A 15,217-nucleotide genomic window follows, 5' to 3' on the forward strand; every position below is an offset into this window, starting at 1 on the left:
TGGTTCCATTTATTTATGCATTCCTTGGTTGCTTCTTGTATGTGCCCTGACCAGGGATCAAACCCACAGCCTTGGTGTATTGGAGCAATGCTCTAATCAACTGAGCTTCCTGGCCAGGGCCATTGAATACATATTTGATTCAAAGAAATTAATAAATGAGAATATGAAATTTAGTTGTAAAACTAATGTAAAAATTCATAAGAATATTGAATATAGCCCCCCAAAAAAGAGTAGGTATTCCTTCATGATTTAAAGCAGTTACCACAGCACTTATACCAGTTAGTAAAAATATAGGTATGCTCTTTGTCAAGAAGTATCTTTTTAATAAGGAATTTAATAGTTGATATATAGCCAACATTTTTTGGATCCAAAAATAACATTTTCCTCCTTTAAAATTCTTCTAAGAATACCCTGCTTTTAATAGATTGAAGGCTCCTTCCTTCCTTTGTGCTTTTGTAACATTGGTTCTTACTTATGTGACACTTGCTATCTCGCGTGTTAGATGTGTGTCCAAATAACTGCCCTTTTATCTCACATGACTTATTTCATGCAGAGTGCTCAGTGACTGTTGAATTGTCTGTATGTTGAATGTTGGAGCTAAACAGGAAGAATTCAGTTTTAAGTATGAGAATATTACATTTTTACCAAAACATTTTATTGTATGTGTAATGTATTTCCTGGCTCTACTTTAAAGATTTAGTAGGGAGCCAGTACAATAGTGAAACATACAGAGAGCAACCAAAGCACTGCTTCCTCTTTACTGCTGCTTTTCAAATTCTTTTTACTGTGATGCCCGGAGACCTGTTTTCCACCTTTCTTGCAAGCTCACATGTACATTTAAAAGGGTATTTTCTAAGCAGAAGAAATCATTCCGAACAGGCTACATACTGTGATTCCAACTCTATGACTTTCTGGAAAAGGGAAAACTGTGGAACCACAGGTCAGAGGAGGAGGGAGAAAGGTGGAGCACGGAGGATCTTTAGGGCAGTGAAAATACTCTGTGGTACTGTAATGGTGGGTACATGTCATTATGCATTTGTCCAAACCCCTAAAATGTACACCACCAAGACTGAACCCTAATGTAAACTGTTGCTTCAGTTAGGGATACTGTATCAATGTTGGCACTGTTTGTAACGAGGCACCACACTAGCAGAAGATGCTGGTAACGGAAACTGAGTGGGGAGAGGAGATACATGGGAACTCTTGCTATCTTCTCAGTTTTCTTAAAACTGCTGAAAAATAAAGTCTATTAAAGAATAAAAATAAAGTCTATTAACTAAAAACACTCCTAAGTTTTATTCAACAGCATTTTGAAGTGTATGGTAGTGGGAGGATTTTCAGAGACTATCATCTGTGTTTTTTGCCACAAAAGAAAGACTTTCTGTTGCATTTTGATATTTTTTAAAAATAAAAAATGAAAATGATTATTAATATTTCATATGAAGCAACTACTTTCATCTATTTCCTTTGTCCCAGAGCCTCCAGGGAGAATTGGAACCAGCATCATTTTCCTGGACGTACGAAGAAATCAAAGAAGTTCACAAGCGCTGGTGGCAGTTGAGAGACAACGCTGTGGAAATCTTCTTAACCAATGGCAGGACACTGCTGTTAGCATTTGATAACACCAAGGTAAGTTTGTCTTTAGTAACAGGTATGCATTTTGAAGTTCATGGCACCATGTAACTCTACTCATACTGCTTGAATGAAGGTTTAACTGATCTAAACTTCCATTCTGAAGTCAAATAAAAATTGCCTACTTCTCAGCCCTAATTAAAGTAAACCCTTGGTTATATTAGGATTAATTTTTGCCCTCCAAAACTATCAAATTCTGATTCCCAGAAGGAACTGTATTTGTAAAAAGTGAACAACTGAATCAGTGAATGAATGACCAACCTGAAAGGAGCAGTTTAAACACGATAATAGATTCCACTTTTGACAAACCCTCTCTGGGCACCCACATCCCATCAGCTGCTATCTGCATGCTCCCCTTTATGGAAATCCTCTAGGAGGAAGCTGTGTGCTTGCCGCCTCCAAGTCCTCCCCGCATATTTCCTTCTTCCAGCCCACTTCGAGCCCTGGGCAGCTCCCAGTGCCCTCATGTTGCTGGCCCTGTGCCCATGTTCCGTGGTCCTCAGTTCACTGGACCCATCGTCAGCATTTGACAGTTTCTTTTCCTAAAAAGAAGCTCTTTCCTCCCTGGCCCTGGGTTGCCACTGTCTTCTCTCTCCTTTTACCTCACCAGCCATGCCCACCCAGTCTTGCCCACAGATGCTGCCCCTGGACACCTCCGGGTACGTTCTGCAGGCCTCTTCTCATCTTTTCTCATCCAGTCTTGTGACTTTGAATACTATCTGTAGTCCAGCAATTTACAAGTTATACCTCTACCCAAACCTCTCCTCTGAACCCCACACTCAAATATCTAGCTTCCTACTGGCATCTCCACTTGGAAGGCTAATTGGTATCTCAGATTTAACATGTACAGATGTGAACCTCTAATCTTCCCCACAAATCTCTGCTGCTTTCCTCATCTCAATAAATGGCAACTCCAGTCCTTCTGGTCACCAAACCTTGGGGTTACCCCAGACTCCTCCTGTTCCTTGTCCCCACAGCTACTCCATCAGCAAGTTTTCAAAATACACCCAGAGTCTGACCACTTCTGCTGCAGCCGTCCTGGTCCAGGCCCCCTTCATCTCTTGCCTAAACCATTACACTAGCCTCCTCACCTGCCTCCCTGCTTCCATAGTCCCCCTTCTTTCAGACCATTCTCAACACACACCTGAGATAGGTCGGGTCATACCATTCCTCTGCTCAGGCTCTTTAATCACTTCGTGTCATTTGGTTAAAGCCAAAGTCCTTCCAGAGACTAACAGTGTTGAATAACGTGGCACCTCACTAACTCTCTGACCTTACTTTCTCCCATTCTGTCTCTCACTGTCTCTTCTCTATCCATGGTGACTGTCTCTTCCTTGAACATAGCAGGGCCTTTGCACTTACTCCCCCTACAGTGCTGCCTGGAATGCTTTTACCCTTAGAATCCACAGGGCTCACTCCCTTATTTTTTTCTGGCTCCTTGATCAAATGTCTCCTTCTAAGAGAGACCTTTCCTGACTACTCTAAGTAAAATAGCAACTCCTGTCTCACTCCTGCCTCCAGCCTCCTTAGCTTCTTTACTTTGCTCTTCCTCTCTCTATAGGACTTAATAGCGTGCAACATTGTCTCCCCAATAGTACTAAGGACTTTGTTTGGCTCAGTGCTACAAGCTTCAGCACCTTGAACATACAGGTGTATAAGGGCTCAGTGAACTTTTGTCGAAAGAATGAATGCCTCCTTTTCTTGCAGTTTGGTGTGCAGACTGTCATAAATTCCCACCATCAACCTTAGCTTCAGCAGTGGGCAACCTTCAGATTCAGACTACATGTTTAAGTTCTGCTTTTGCTTCTGTTTTCAGGTTTGCTTGTGTGTTTTTTGCCTTGAACCTATTCTTTTTTCCCCCCTTAATTGTGGTAAAAAATACATAACATGAAATTTACAATCCTAGCCATTTTTAAACCTACAGTTTAGTGTTAAATTCACATTTTTTGTGAAGCAGATCTCCGGGCCAGGTTCTTAAACACTGTAACCTTGCCTGTTCCATCACTTTAGCTCATTCTTCTTGTAGAACGATCTCTGCATGACCTCGTCTGTGCCCCTTCTTCCTAAGCGTGGAGCACACACGCATTTAACATGGGTATTTCATATTTGTCTTTAGCAGATTTATTAATTTTCCCATTTGTTCATCATCGTGTAATTGCTTTAGGAGAAACCAGAATACCATTTTCCTGTGACAGTACTTTTGTGAACTTCTAAGTTTTAAAATTTATATATTAGTTTTCAATCAGTAGTGAAGACCAAAGATTCTCTTTTGCATAGGGTATCTTATTTCACTCTCATGACTAAATGTTTTCACCCCTTACTACAGAGATGGTAGCTGCAGCACCGAGGGTGTGAGCAGGAAAACAGTCCAGGTCTGTCTAATTCAGAAAACCATGCTCTTTCTGCTCTATCACGTAGCTGTTCTTTAGATGAAGACTCTTCTTTTTCCTTCACTGAAATTTCTTCTCTTGGGATCTGTATGTGAGTGATGTTCCTATATAGACTTTTTCTCAGTTTCTTACTAACAGATTCTGCAGAAGCGCAGCACAGAGGTTAGGGGCCCAAGCTTTGGAGGAAGACCTGCATTTGCCTCACTTCTCTACCGGTTCATGTTATTGGGCAAAAAGTATTTTCTTGGAGGACGAGATTAATAACATGCCTATAATATCATGGATTCTCTGGAGGAAAGTGTCGATAAGCCTCCAGGTGAAATCTGCTTGTTTTCTTTCTCCTGCCCGTACAGGTTCGCGATGACGTGTACCTCAGTATACTGAACAATGACCTCCCTAACCTCCTGGAATACGGCAACATTACCGCTCTGACAAACTTATGGTACACTGGGCAGATTACTAATTTTGAATATCTGACGCACTTAAACAAACATGCCGGCCGATCCTTCAATGATCTCATGCAGTATCCAGTGTTCCCGTTCATACTGGCTGACTACGTTAGTGAGACCCTCGACCTCGGTGATCCTTCCATCTACAGGTAAGAGAAACATCATCACCTGTCGGCTTTGTCAATATGCTGAATTTACTTCCTTAAAGTTTTTAACATGGGAATTTTCAAACATGCACAAAATTGAGTGAAAATGGAATGAGCCACCACATGTACATCACCCCAACTCAGTTACGAAGACGTTTGCCAGACTCGTTCCTCTTTTTTTCTTTTTATTTAAGGCAGACGACAGACGTCTTGTTACGTCACTCCTGTGTTCTGCAGTAGAATCTTCTAGGGAAAAGATGGAATATTTCCTTCCTTAACCCCAGTGCCATTAGCACATCTTAGAAAATTAACAATAATTTCATGATATCATCTAATATCTAGTCCATTTTCAGATGTCCCCTGACGGCATCAGAGATGTCTTTTTATGGTTGATTTGCTTGAATCAGGCCCTTGGTCATCTTTGATTGCAATGTTTCTACAGACAAACATCTAGAACAGCCTTCCTAACAGTGACTTGTTGGAAAAAACAGGACATTTATCTTGTAGGATGTCCCTCATTTCTGTTAGTATTTGGCTTTCCTCTCTAGCTTCTATATTTCCTAGAGACTGGAAATTCATTCTGAAGACTTGCTTAGATTGAGGTTCAGCTGCTTTTTTTTTTGGCAAGAATTCCTCATGGATGGTGATGTGGACTCCATACTACCTTGTATCAGAAGGCATGGAGCCTCCCACTCTAAGGATGCTCAGGGTGATGTGTAGGCTCAGGCTCCTACTGAGTTGTTTCTCTCATTGGTGATTATTGCTTGAGTCAGCTTTTTCACTAGAGGTTATAAAGTGGTGATTTCCTGTTCTCTCATTTCTTCTGCCTTTATTAGAGGAAAACATACAGAGTGAGCCTGAGTATTTTGCTGTGTCAGCAAGGAAACTAATATAGTCTCATCAAAAGCCGTATGTTCATTGCGCCTTACAGCAGCCAAGAGGAGGAGGCAGCCCGGTCTGCCTGTGGGTGAACGGTGGGGAAAACATAGCGTACACATACAATGGAATATCATTTGACCTTAAGAAAGAGGGAAGGTCTGTCACGTGCTACAGCATAAATGAACCTTGGGGACATTGTGCTAAGCAGAATAAGCCAACCACAGAGAATCAAATACTGCGCGATTCACTTCCATGAGTCGTCTAAGGTAGACTCCTAGAGGCAGAGAGTGGAGGAGAGGTTGCTGGGAGATGGGATGGGAGAGAGGGAAGTTGAAGTTTAGTAGGTGTGGAGTTTCAGTTTGCAAGATGGAAAACTTCTCAAGATCTGCTATACAGCAATGTGAACGTAAATTATCACTACTGAGCTATGTATGGCAGTTAGGATGGTAAATTGTGTGTTGTGTGTTTTTTACTACAATTAAAAAAAAAAAAATACAGGACTCAGGAGTCAACTAGAAGTGGCTCTCACTACCAAAGATAGAAAAATCTGATCATCAAAAAGAATAATGACTACAACTGATAGAAACACAGCTTAAATAAAAATACTTAAGTTGCCCGGCCACAATGGCTCAGAGGTGAGCATTGACCTAGGATCCAGGGGATTGTGGTTTGATTCCCTGTCAGGGCACACGCGGGCTCGATCCCCAGCAGGGGGCATGCAGGAGGCAGCCGATCAGTGACTCTCTCATCATGGATGTTTCTATCTCTTTCTCTCTCCCTTCCTCTCTCTGAAATCAATAAAGATATTAAAAAAAAAAGAAAAGAGTCAGTCATGATGCATTTTGAAAGGCCCCCCAAAAAAAGCAAAACTAAATTCATTGGAGCCCAGCCAGGCGTGGCTCAGCGGTTGAGTGTCGACCTGGGATCCAGGCGATCGGGGTTCGATCCCCGGTCAGGGCACATCCCTGGGTTGTGGGCTTGATCAGTGACTCTCCGGTCATTGATGTTTCTCTCTCTCTCTCTCCCTCTCCTTTCCTCTCTCTGAAATCAATAAAGATATATTTAAAAAAACACACAACAACAATAAAAACTCATTGGATGTCATTCACTGTAACTAGGGTACCAGTTTGTTGCTTTTGAATTTGGCAAGTAAAGGAAAAGATTTAAGTTTTTTTCCTGCTTTTCCTGAATGAGTTGCATTTTAGAGTAACTGAATAGCCCTAGCTGATGAGCAAATATGCTGTTTATTTAGTCTAAAAAAAATATTCTCTGGTAATTAGCAAAAAGACTCAAGAAATCACAAGTGTTGGTGAGGATATGGAGAAAAGAGCACTCGTGCACTGTCGGTGGGAATGCAAATTGATGCAACCACAATAGAAAACAATATGGAGGTTCCTCAAAAAATTAAAAATAGAACTACCACAGGATCCAGCAATTCCACTTATGGGAATTTATCCAAAGAAACTGAAAGTGTTAATTGCAGCATTATTTACAATAGCGATCTAGGCCTAGTTCAGGCAGTTTTCAAGATATGGAAACAACCTAGATGTTCATCAGTGGATGAATAGATAAAAAAAATGTGGTATATCCAAACAATGCAATATCATTCAGCCATAAAAAATAAAGATGTCTTGCCATTTACGACAACATTTATGGACCTTGAGGGCATTATGCTAGGTGAAATAAGTCAGATAGAGAAAGACAAATACCATATGATCTCATTTATATGTGGAATCTAAACAAACAAACAAAAAACCTAGCTCATAGATACAGAGAACATATGAGTGGTTGCCAGAGGCAGGAGATGAGGGGTGGGTGAAGGGGGTCAAAAAGTATAAACTTCCAGCTCTAAAATAAGTAAGCCCTGGAGATGTGATGTACAGCATGGTGACTACAATTAATAACACTGTATTACATATTTGAAAGCGGCTAAAGGAGTAAATCTTAAAAGTTCTCACCACAAGAGAAAAATTCTTTAACTATGTGTGGTGTTGGATGTTAACTAGACTTACTGTTTCACAACACTTATAAATATCAAATCATTATGTTGTACACCTGAAACTAATAGAATGTTTGTCAATTATATCTCAATTTTTAAAAATATTTGTTTTAAAGAAAAATGGACTTCAAATATTTTACTTGGTATATTAAGGTATTTTAATTATCACTGCTGAAAAGTAGGCCTAGTTCAGGTCATTTTTAAGAAATCTGATTCAGTTTAATGTATTTGTGAATTTATAAAAAGGCAAATGACATTATTTTTTAGACATTTTCATATGCTGCTTATGGGCATTTAAATTATACACTAGTATAAGTAGATGCAGTCTTTCTGGAAGGCAGTGTGATGATACAAAGAACTCTTCACATGTGCATGCTCTGTGTTAGCACTTTAACTTCCAGGACTTTTTCTTAGAAAGGACTTAAGGGTAAGGATGTGTGCTCTGCCAGAAAGGTTCCCACTGGAAGTCAGTCTCGTGAGGCAGGAAGTCAGTGCGTCTGGTCCGCATCTGGTCATGGTGCCTGGCACTGCAACCAAAGACTGAGCTGTCAGGACAGGCCTCACATCATGTTTAAAAATTTTTTTTATTGATTGATTTTTGAGAGAGAGAGCAAAGGAGACACACACACACACAGAGAAACACAGATTTGTTGTTCCCCTTATACATTCACTGGTTGATTCTTGTATATGCCCAGACTGGGGATCGAACCTGCAGCCTTGGTGCATCGGGATGACACTCCAATGAACTGAGCTACCTGGCCAGGGCACATCGTGTTTTAAAATAGCTAAATATTTAAACAACCTAAATGCCCAACACTAGGTTTGAGTAAATTGTTATATGTTGCAGCCATTTAAAATTATATCATAGAAATTTATGTCATAGGTGGGGAAAGCTATTATTTTTATTTTAAAAGTGGATATATATACACAGATCAGCAGGCAAACATTTAGAAGGGTATGTACCAGAATGTCGTACCTCTGGGTAATAGCAGTGTGGGTGATTCTTGGTTTATTCTATTTGCTTATCAGTAATTTCTGATTTTTAGCCACAACAGTATTACTTGTACTCAAAAAACCTACTTATGCTAATTAGAAAAAATTGCATGCCAGGGTCTTAAACATGACTTCTCCTGTTTTGAGATGTGAGTTTGTATTTGCTCTGTAAAACTGTTTTTACTTTTTAACAAAGTTTTTAAGGTTAGAAAAGTCTCAAAAACAAAATTAGTGTATTTACTATAATTGTAAATCCTTAGGAAATAATTATCAAAAAAATAGATACATCAACATCTGGCTAAAGAGAACTGGCTTGACTTTCTGAAACGTGGGCAAATCTGATGTTGCTGTAGTTACAGTGCCAGATGTCGAAGCTGCAGGTGGCCTGTCCAGGGCCAGACCAGCTGCTTCTCAGTGTGGGAGCCACTCTTCCTCATCGGGGGCCTTCTCTTGCTCTTTCTCGTGCACGCGAGGGCTCCTCCCTGCGTTCTCGTGCCTCCTGACGCAGCGCGTACAGCAGCAGACACGTCCCGAGTACACGCACAGCATTACTCGGCATCTGCGAGTTAGATAGCAAAACACTCATTTCAGTGCTCACACTCCAGGTCTCAATTTGGTCATCCTAAGCTTGTGTAGTTTCTTCAGTTTTCACTAACCTAATAATTATGTAACATCTCCTCATGATCATATTACATTCCCTGTCCCAACTGCCCTTCACGTTTCACTGCCTAACTGGGCGCAGAGTCTGGGAAACGGGGACAGGAACCCCGGGCTTGGTAGGACTCGGCTGCCGCAGGAGCATCCGTCAGGACTCTGGGGAAAGAGAACAAAGTAGGGAGAGGAGGGACAGCAGTGCTGTTCCTGTGGTGGTTACTCGCTTCAGTCAGGAACTCCTGGTATCCGAACGGGTCTGCTTAGAAAATTCTACCCTAACAGTTAGGGGATCGGAACTTTGAGTGTGACAGAGCAACATGTGGAAGCACCAAACTGAGGGCCGAGTATTCTGTTGATGACTGACTTACTTGAGGGGTGCAGACATCTGGGCAGCTTCATCCCGACCGCGTAAAACACTCTTTCCCATCCTCTCTCCTCGTAGAAATCTCTCCAAGCCCATAGCTGTGCAGTATAAAGAGAAGGAAGATCGTTACGTGGACACGTACAGGGTAGGTTTCGTTTTTCCTTATGTTTGATAAATGGAAACTGGAGTTTCGTTTTATAGAGTTGTGATTTACTTGTGTTTATAAATTTTAAATTTATAGTATCGATTTTTCTGTTTTTCACTTCCTTGTACTTTGACAAACAGCTGGAGATCATTATGTTATTTTAAATATTACTCTGTCTCAATTCTCTGAAAACATTTTGCCCAGATAAAGAAGTACACTTACAGTAGCATAAATTGGAAGCTAGTAATCCATTGTTATATTGAAATGTATAAATAACTACATTTCTTACAAAAATCACAAAGATTTCCAGGGACACGCTCACTCCTAGGGTTATTTCTGTAACAATATTAGTATATTTATGATGCACCGTAATCCTTCATTATTCAGTCAGTTATGCTTTGCTTTATTTACAGAAATTTACCAGATTTTAAAATTTAAATAAAGAACGGAATTGCCTATTTCTGTGACATTAATATGAATGAAATTCTGTTTGAAATTCAAGGAAAATCGTTAGTTGCACGATGCATTCTCCACAACAGTATCAAGATAGGAGTACTGACGCCGCTTTCTTACATTCACCACATTGTCATGTCAGAATTCCAGAAAGTCCCCTCACAGCATCTTATAACCGTCTCTCAATGATACTCTGCAGTGAGAATGGGGCAGTGCTGTGGGGACCAAGGAGAAGTCACTCCAGAAATTCACTGTCACTAGACTTTGTTATCGGAGCCAGGCAGGTGCTGTGGGAGATGAGAATAGTGACAATATTAAATATGAGTTGGGGCCTCCTACTTTGTGATGGAGATAGGAGTCACGAAAAGTCACCATATTTTTTATCTCTGTGTAACTACCATGCAAAACAGCCATAAAATGTTATAGCTAGAATTCCAATATCGAGATACAGTTTTTCCATTTCCGTTGCATTTCCCCTGCTAGGAAGTACTGCCCTAAAGAACAGCATTACCCCCTGAACCCCTGTGTCAGGAGGCAGGCGTCCCTGGTGGTGAGAGCTGCTTGATCAGCTTAGACAGCAGGAGCCCTTAGCCGGGGCTAGAGCTGGCAGGGAGGGTGCAGACTGGGAGATGCCTCCAGGTGGTCAGGCATCAGCGGGGCAGCCAGGAGAACACCCTTGGACACTCAAGGTGACTGAGGTCTGAACACTGGCTGAGGGGAGGGCAGCCATGGAGAATGGCATCACAGGTCTGGTTGGGGGAAGGACTCAAAGCCACACAGGGAGGCTTTGCCACTGTTGCCTGGAGCTCACCAGCGTGAACTTTCTGGGTTCCCTGTGTCCATCAGTACCTGGAGGAAGAGTATCGCAAAGGGGCCCGAGAGGACGACCCGCTGCCCCCCGTGCAGCCCTACCACTACGGCTCCCACTACTCCAACAGTGGCACAGTGCTGCACTTCCTGGTCAGGATGCCGCCCTTCACCAGGATGTTCCTGGCCTACCAAGGTAAGCTGGTGGCAGAACTGCCTGGACAGCCGGGTACTCATCAGAGAGAAACCTTAGCTGACTTCCTGAGAACGTCTCAAGACCAGTCACGCCACAGGAAAAGAATTCTATTTATTCCTTCAACAGAATTCTCTTTAAAAAACCTGCAGAAACCAGATTGTCTTGCTAATGTCTCAAATCTTATCTTCAAATTAAACCTGTCTAAGTGTCTAAAATGAAATTCACTTTTTAAAAAATATGTTTTTATCGATTTTTTAGCGAGGGAGGAAGGGAGAAGGAGAGAGAGAGAGATGGAAACATCCGTGATGAGAGAGTCATTGGTCGGCTGCTTCCTGCACGCCCCCAACCGGGAATCGAGTCTGCAACCCGGGCATGTGCCCTAACCAGGAATCGAGCCTCGATCTCCTGGATCCTAGGTCGACGTTCAACTGCTGAGCCATGCCAGCTGGCCTGCAATTCGCTTTTTAAAGATGCTCAGCTTAATATTTCAGATCACAGTTATCTTGAACCCTAAAGGGGAAAATGTTACTGTAATTCATTATAAATGGCTCCTAAATGAATAAGGAAGCCACATTGCTACCTTCGCCATAGTCGCCTTCCTCCACCTGAAGATGGTTAGATCGAGATAACTTGATTTGTATGCAAACGGACACGCTCGCCTGTTGGTTTCTAGTGAGAACCGTGGTATTAGGCTGATAGTTGTTCCTTGTGGCGCCCACAGTCCTCTGTAGAATCATTATCCATTCATTTACTTCTTTATGTATTTTTACTCACATACACCCCCTCAGAGGAGTGACTCTCTCCTTGGTCTATAAAAAGACTTTCTTGTGTTTGTCCCTCTGTAAGTACACAGAACAAATGTGCCACATGACAGCTGTTCAAATATTTGAAGAGTATCGCCCTGACCCCTTTCTGCCTCTCAGTGTTGTTTGTCCCGGGGCTAATTATCCTTAGTTAATTTGACATCAGGTCTGAAGGCTCCTATTTGCAAGGTCTTATCCCAGCTGCTTCCAGGGACATGCAAATAAACAGGACTGTTCTGCACTTAGGAAAGAGTCTTCAAAGCCAAATTTAATCCCTTCCCTCTTCTCACCCAGCCCCAACCCCTCCCCTCTGACAGGTGTCAGTATGTTCTCTGGATCCATGAGAAAAAAAAAGAAAGACTTATGGACACAGACCACAGTATGGTGATTGCCAGAAGGCAGGGTGGGGCAGGGGGTAAAAGAGGGTGGGGGGGATAAATGGTGACGGAAGGAGACTGGACTTGGGGTGCTGAGCACACAGTACAATATACAGATGATGTATTATACATTGTGCACCTGAAACCAGAGTAATTTTATTAACCAATGTCACCCCAATAGATTCAATTAAAAAGATAAAATAAAGTGTACTTAAATTACAAAAAAAAAACCCACAAGTTTAAGCCATCCTTTTTGGCTCTGGCTTCCAAACCTGTCACTATTTGGATCGTCTTTCTGAACATGTGTTGATTCGTGAATGCCCTTATTAAAAAGTGGCACTCAGAGGAAAAAAGAATTTTTCAGATGTCATTTGAGGCCACTCCCCTGTATAACAGAACCATTGTGCCTTCCATTTCTTTTAATGTACTATGAAACTCCCAATCAACTAAAATTTCTTAATATTTTTATATATGTTGTGGTTATGCTAGGTTTTCTTCATTATGTATTTAAAAGTGGTTTTTTAAAAAAGTCACAGGGACTACCACAATCCTCATTCTGTTTCATCTGATTGGTTTAAAATGATTTATGATGGTTTTTGAATATATTTCTAGATTTCTGGTTTACACCAGGATTTCTCACCTTGGCACTATCGTCATTTGATCTACACCATTCTTTGCTGTGGGGACTGTCCTGTGCATCCTAGGATGTTTATTTTAGCAGCATCCCTGGCCACCACCCACTGAGAACCAGAAATGTCTTCCAGACAACCCAAGTGTGCCCTGGGGGTCAAGAGTGCTACTGGCCACGAACCACTAGAATAGTACATGCGTGTTCTAGATGATAGGAATGTGTGGTCTTACTTTTTTTCAATTAAGAAACTACAGAGAATTTAGAAATCTCAGCAGATCCTGGGTGTGCTTGTCTTGTCCCAGAGATCCAGGGCGTCTGCCTCGCTGCTGTGGCTCTGCCCTAGCATCACAGAATTGCCCTTATGTTTTCTAGAATCCATTTAGATTGATAACTTTTTTCCTGAATGAGTTAGTAAATATTTCTTTAAGTGACCCTCCCTACTTTCTGAGAAAAAGGAAATCTTTGTCAACCTCATTCCTTTGCAGATTTTGTTTAGTGGCCGGCAGTAGTGACTTAACTGACCGACTAAATAAGAAAGGAATAAAGTAACAGGAAACGTGCTCGGCAGAGCGGCTCAGGCTTGGGGAAGAAATGAGCACATCGTGTTGAAATTGGCCTTTCTTGATGCTGAGATTTGTTTGTGACAGTTTCCAAATGAAAAAATGTGCTCAAGTTTCAGCAAGTTCAGAGGAGTTCTAGGTGGAACGATGAGATTTCTAAGAAACATCTGTGTTGCTGCCTCCATGGCTGCCTTCGGTGCAGCTCATGGCCAAGGCCTGCCCTGTAGCTGGAAGGTCTGATAACTGTTGATAGAGAGACACAGGTCAAAGCTCAGTTCTTGATTATTAATGGTCTGCACCAGAAAAACCTGGCAAAGGAGTGAGTTAGAACATCTAACAGGCAGTGCCCCCTTTCTTCGCCCCCCCAAAAAGAAAGGAGAGAACGTGGCCATAACAATGGGAGGTAAGGGAATAATTTTGCCTCCAGATGGAGAAAAAGCTCTTTTATCCATTTGAACTTTGGTTTTACTTCCTTACTCATTCATTTTTTCAGGAAGCGAGCTGTTGTTGAGCACCTCATATGCACCAGGTGTGGGTGATGCCCCAGGCCCCTGCTTTCATGGGCATTTTATTCTACTTGGGTAGACAGTCACCAATTACACAAATGCTAGAAATTCATCTAGTTTTATGTGATATGAAAACAATACAGATTTTAAATAATGTAACATGGTCTCAAATTATGTGTAGAAATATTTATTTTCAAGAATAAGTGAATAAGCTCTTTTAAACTATGGATAAACAAAATGAACATTATTCTAATCTTTTTGAAGCAACAAAAATAAATTATGACAGGCTCCAAATGGAGTCAGGTCTTTGTGTCTTCATTATTATTTCTATTTCTTTATAGATCAGAGTTTTGACATTCCAGACAGAACCTTTCATTCCATGAACACAACCTGGCGTCTCTCATCTTTTGAGTCCATGACTGATGTGAAAGAACTTATCCCAGAGTTTTTCTATCTTCCGGAGTTCTTAGTTAACCGAGAAGGTATGAGTCATTCATTTCTAGTTTATATTTTTGAGCATTTGTACTTATTTTATAATTTTCCCAAAATAAAAATATCTTTTAAGTCCGTAAATTTGAGACCACAAATAAGAGAAATACCTTTATGAAGTATATAATTCTATTTCCAAGTGAGCTTGAGGGGTTTAAGTATTTTATAGGACCAAAAATATCTGGAAACTTGTGACTTTGAACTATTAAAAGTATTTGTAAACATGTATTTAATTTTGTTACAGAAATTGCTTTATTTTTTCTGATTACAAAGGTTATAGTATGTCATTTAAAAAGAATGAGTCATGAATTTATTGAAAACACAATGTAAATTAACCAAAATCTCAATGACTTTATGAGGAATGATTGAATTAAAAATAAAACACTCTAACCAGAAATACCTAGGAATGAAAATGAACACTAGAGGGTAAAACTGAATTTTGTGTGGTGCCAGTGACTGACAGTCTTGGTCTGTCTTAACCTGCTGTTTAACAGAAGATTGGTGACCCTTTAAGAGGTATTTTGGGTTGTTTTCTACATTACTTAATTTCATATTTTTATGAGACTGTTTGGAATAATGAAATTGAAAATTATATCTTTAGAGAAGTTAGTGTTGGGCAGATTACTGTAGAATTCCCTTCCACACTCACCGGCCTGTCTGGAGCTGTTTGAAGAATGATTAGTAAATGCCCTCTGATCCCCTGGAGTAGATCCTGGTGTTGCCCATGTGAGAAATGCCTCCGTG

General features: G+C 41.0%; 1 protein-coding gene across 1 annotated transcript in view; it reads left to right on the forward strand.

The window, feature by feature from the left end:
• The window catches only part of LYST (lysosomal trafficking regulator), a 142,307-nt gene that overhangs the window by 98,715 nt on the left and 28,375 nt on the right, over positions 1-15,217 (forward strand). The window contains exons 39-43 of the mRNA XM_087828900.1: positions 1,477-1,629; positions 4,376-4,620; positions 9,585-9,651; positions 10,951-11,107; positions 14,326-14,466. Coding sequence (XP_087685026.1) covers positions 1,477-1,629; positions 4,376-4,620; positions 9,585-9,651; positions 10,951-11,107; positions 14,326-14,466 — 763 coding nt within the window. The remainder of the gene's footprint in view (positions 1-1,476; positions 1,630-4,375; positions 4,621-9,584; positions 9,652-10,950; positions 11,108-14,325; positions 14,467-15,217) is intronic.

Source organism: Miniopterus natalensis, chromosome 21, assembly GCF_054644295.1.
Source record: "Miniopterus natalensis isolate mMinNat1 chromosome 21, mMinNat1.hap1, whole genome shotgun sequence".
Lineage (NCBI taxonomy): Eukaryota > Metazoa > Chordata > Mammalia > Chiroptera > Miniopteridae > Miniopterus > Miniopterus natalensis.